Genomic DNA, 4,108 nt, shown 5'->3' with positions numbered 1-4,108 from the left:
AGTCTCCTCCCCAAGATTCTGGCACACAAGTTAACGAAGAAAGAAGCGGTTCATAGGTAATGGGTAGGATAAACCAAAAGAGAAAAAAAATCCATCTACCAGATAGCCAACTTTGGTCCGGAAAGAGGTTTCCAATCTGAATCTTGGCACTCTAGATGGGTACTAAATTAAATATAAAATGTTTCCCAAATAGACAAACATAAAACACTTTCATGATTCTTTCAGCCTGAGACATTTGAAGAAACTTTAAAAGGAAATAAAAATATCTAAGTAACTGAATGACCAAGACTACTACTAGTATAAGTTTTAGTGGTACCACTTTACATCTGGAAATGAAGGTATTACCTTTGGGATATCTCCCTTAATACCTGGAGGGAGCCGCAGGATCCAGAAGTTCCTGTTGCGCAGCAGGTTCTCCAAGTTCTCCAGCCGCCTCTGCAGCAGCCCGTACTCCTGCAGCAGGGTTCCCAGCACAGCCCACTTGCCCTCCAACTGGTTCCCAAGCTCGGTAACTGTCTTTTCACAGCTGGCTAGTTTCTTCTCTGCTGTCCCTGTCCGACCTTCTAGGTGTAGGAGTCGCCGGCTGTGGACCTCCACCTTCCTCTCTATAGCCTGCACGGCGGCCACCACTGTCCACAGAGAGATAGCTGCTGTCTGCAGGTGTGCCTCATTTGCTGCTGGGGGTGTAGGAAGAGGAAGGGGCTGCAGGGATGTAAGGCACTCGGAGTCCCATTCAGATGTCTGCATGCAGTGGAAAGATGGAACAAGACATTGAGCGTTAGAAGGAACCCTAACTTCAAACTAAAATCAGATATGGACTGCTTAACTGTCCAGCAGAGATTAATTTGAATATAATTTTAGTACTGTCTCATCTTTCTGAAGCTCACTGGCAACAACAGCCAAGAGACCTGATGTGGTGGTTCTGGGACAGATTGGGTAAAACAGTGAATTAATGAAATTGGCTCTTGAACTAATCTGGTATATTTCCTCCAATATAAGGCCCAGCAGCTTAGGTTGCTGCAGCATCCTCTGTCTCTGGAAAAGGCAAATGTGTACAGGGATCCTTTCCAGGCCTCACTGAACCTAGTGCCCTCTGATAAATCCATTATAGACTTATGCTCTAGACCTGTCAATCACCCTGTTTACAAACTACAACCACACCATTCAGTAATGGCTGAATAAGCTAAGAATCTTGAATCTGAAGAAAACATGAGGGCTGTTTTCAAATAATGAGGGTTACAAAACAGAAGGCAGAATAGACTTATTTCATCTTACACTATGTTACTCCAGAGGGCAGAACTAAAACCAACATAACGAAATTTTCAGACAGGCAAACTTTGGCCTACAATCAATACATTTTTTGTTTCTTTTTATAGACAAGGTCTTGGGATCTCATTATGTTGCCCAGGCTGGCTCACTCAAGCAACCCTCCTGTCTCAACCTCCCAAGTAGCTGGGGCTACAGGTGTGTGCCTTTGTGACCCACTAATAAATAATTATTGAACTATTCAAAAAAAGAAATTCTGGCTGGCATGGTGGCTCATGCCTGTAATCCCAGCACTTTGGGAGGCCGAGGTGAGCAGATCACCTGAGTCTGGGAGTGCGAGACCAGCCTGGCCAACATGGTGAAACCCCATCTCTACTAAAAATACAAAAATTTGCCAGGTGATGGTGCACGTCTGTAACACCAGCTACTCGGGGGGCTGAGGTAGGAGAATCGCTTGAACCTGAGAACTGGAGGTTGCAGTGAGCCAAGATTATGCCACTGCACTACAGCATGGGCAACAGAGGGAGACTCTGTCTCTAAAAAAAAAAAAAGAAAAAAAAAGAGGCCAGGCGTGGTGGGTGGCTGACACCTGTAATCCCAGTACTTTGAGAGGCCGATCACCTAAGGTCGGGAGTTCGAGACCCACCTGACCAACATGGAGAAATCCTGTCTCTACTAAAAATACAAAATTAGCCAGTCATGTTGGTGCATGCCTGTAATCCTAGCTACGCGGAAGGCTGAGGCAGGACAATCGCTTGAACCCAGGAGGCAGAGGTTTGGGTGAGCTGAGATCGCACCACTGCATTCCAGCCTGGGCAACAACAGCAAAACTCAAAAAAAAAAAACAAAAAAGAAAGAAATCTAGGCCGGGCGTAGTGGCTCATGCCTGTAATCCCAGCACTTTGGGAGGCCGAGGCAGGTGGATCACAAGGTCAGGAGATCGAGACCATCCTGGCTAACATGGTGAAACCCTGTCTCTACTAAAACTACAAAAAAATTAGCCAGGCATGGTGGCAGGCGCCTGTAGTCCGAGCTATTGGGAGGCTGAGGCAGCAGAATGGCGTGAACCCAGGAGGTGGAGCTTGCAGTGAGTGACATCGCACCAGTCTGGGCGACAGAGCGAGACTCTGTCTAAAAAAAAAAAAAAAGTCTTTAAGGGAAATCACATTATTTATTTATTTATTTATTTATTTATTACTTATTTATTTACTTCTTGAGACAAAGTCTCACACTGTCACCCAGGCTGGAGTGCAGTGGTGCCATCTCAGCTCACTGCAACCTCTGCTGCCCGGGTTCAAGGGATTCTCCTGCCTCAGCCTCCCTGGTAGCTGGAACTACAGGAGGGTGCCACCAGGCCCAGCTAATTTTTTATATTTTCAGCAGAGACGGGGTTTCACTGTGTTCACCAGGATGGTCTTGATCTCCTGACCCCGTGACCCACCCTCCTAGGCCTCCCAAAGTGCTGGGATTACGGGCGTGAACCACCGCATCTGGCCACGTTATTTTATATGATTTTAAAGTCTAAGATGGATAGTTTAAATGTTATCCACTTACCGCTTGAACCCAGGAGGTGGAGGTTACAGTTAGCCAAGACTGTGCCACTGTACTCCAGCCTACACGACAGAATGAGACTCAGTCTCAAAAATAAAAAAAAAAAATTTTGTTGAATGAGTGAATAAATAAATAGGCTAGCATGCAAACCAGCCACCTCAGAGTGTCTTCTATAGCTCAATTTTATTTTATTATTTTTTATTTTTAGAGACAGGGTCACCCAGGCTGGAGTACAGGGGCATGACCATAGCTCATTGTATCCTATAACTCCTGGGTTATTGATCTTTCCAAGAAAATAAAAGGCTGCTCCGAAATAATTTACTTTGAAACAAAGAGTAGTATAAAAGGAAAAAATTTCCACAACGAATAAGTTGGACTAGAATGACGTATACAAAGCCTTCTAACTCTATGAACCTGATAAGCCACTCTCTTCATCTTTCCAGCTTGCCCATTACCTTATTCTCATTTCACCTAGTTCTTTGACCATTCCATTTGCTCCTGGTTTATCTGCCCATTCCTGGCTTTGTTTTTTTCTCCAGTTGATCATGTCAGTCACTTCCAAACTCCCTTCTCTCATGTCTTTCTGCCTCACCTGCTCAGGTAACCTCCAGCCTTGAATCAGTCCAATCATTCTTTCTCCCATTCCTGTAAGCAGATTAGTAAGCACGCCTAGAGGAAACCACCAGGTAAACTGCTGTCACCACACACCAATGGTTTCTAAGCTTAGTGGGGACCTCAACATTGACTCGTGCCCTCCATGCTGCTTGTCCCATTCCATAAAGTGGCTACTATAAAGCCTCAGCACAGTCCTTCAGCTTTTAGTACAGTTGTTCTCAAACTAACATAAATAAGAATCAGCTGGAGGGGCTGGCTGGGCGTGGTGGCTCACGCCTGTAATCCCAGCACTTTGGGAGGCCGAGGCAGGTGGATCACCTGAGGTCAGGAGTTTGAGATGAGCCTGACCAGCATGATGACACCCCATCTCTACTTAAAAACACAAAAATTAGCTGGGTGTGGTGGCAAGCGATGTAATTCCAGCTACTCGGGAGGCTGAGGCTAGAGAATCAGTTGAACCTGGGAGGCGGAAGTTGCAGTAGGTTGAGATTGTGCCACTGTACTCCAGCCTGGGACAGAGTGAGACAGGGTGGGTGGGGTGGGGGGGCCTGGGGAGAATCACCTGGAGATCTTGTCAAAGCACAGATTTTGATTCAGTAGGTCTGTGAGGAAAACTGGGATTCTGTTGGGTTTTGTTTTCGGTTTTTTGGGGTGGGGTCTCACTGTCACCCAGGCT

The 4,108-nt window shown here is 46.0% G+C and overlaps 1 protein-coding gene across 1 annotated transcript in view; it reads right to left on the bottom strand.

Moving 5' to 3' along the window:
- ZNF398 (zinc finger protein 398) overlaps nucleotides 1-3,847 on the bottom strand; it is a 48,165-nt gene extending 44,318 nt beyond the window's left edge. Inside the window, exons 1-2 of the mRNA XM_011941426.1 lie at nucleotides 3,410-3,847; nucleotides 346-741 (exon numbers count right to left, since the gene is read on the bottom strand). Coding sequence (XP_011796816.1) covers nucleotides 346-741; nucleotides 3,410-3,460 — 447 coding nt within the window. The 5' untranslated portion in view covers nucleotides 3,461-3,847. The remainder of the gene's footprint in view (nucleotides 1-345; nucleotides 742-3,409) is intronic.
- Between the last annotated feature and the right edge of the window lie 261 nt (nucleotides 3,848-4,108).

This window comes from Colobus angolensis, unplaced genomic scaffold, assembly GCF_000951035.1.
Source record: "Colobus angolensis palliatus isolate OR3802 unplaced genomic scaffold, Cang.pa_1.0 Scaffold2, whole genome shotgun sequence".
Lineage (NCBI taxonomy): Eukaryota > Metazoa > Chordata > Mammalia > Primates > Cercopithecidae > Colobus > Colobus angolensis.
The sequence above is the reverse complement of the archived record's forward strand: the minus strand, read 5'-3'. Positions and strand labels throughout refer to the sequence as shown.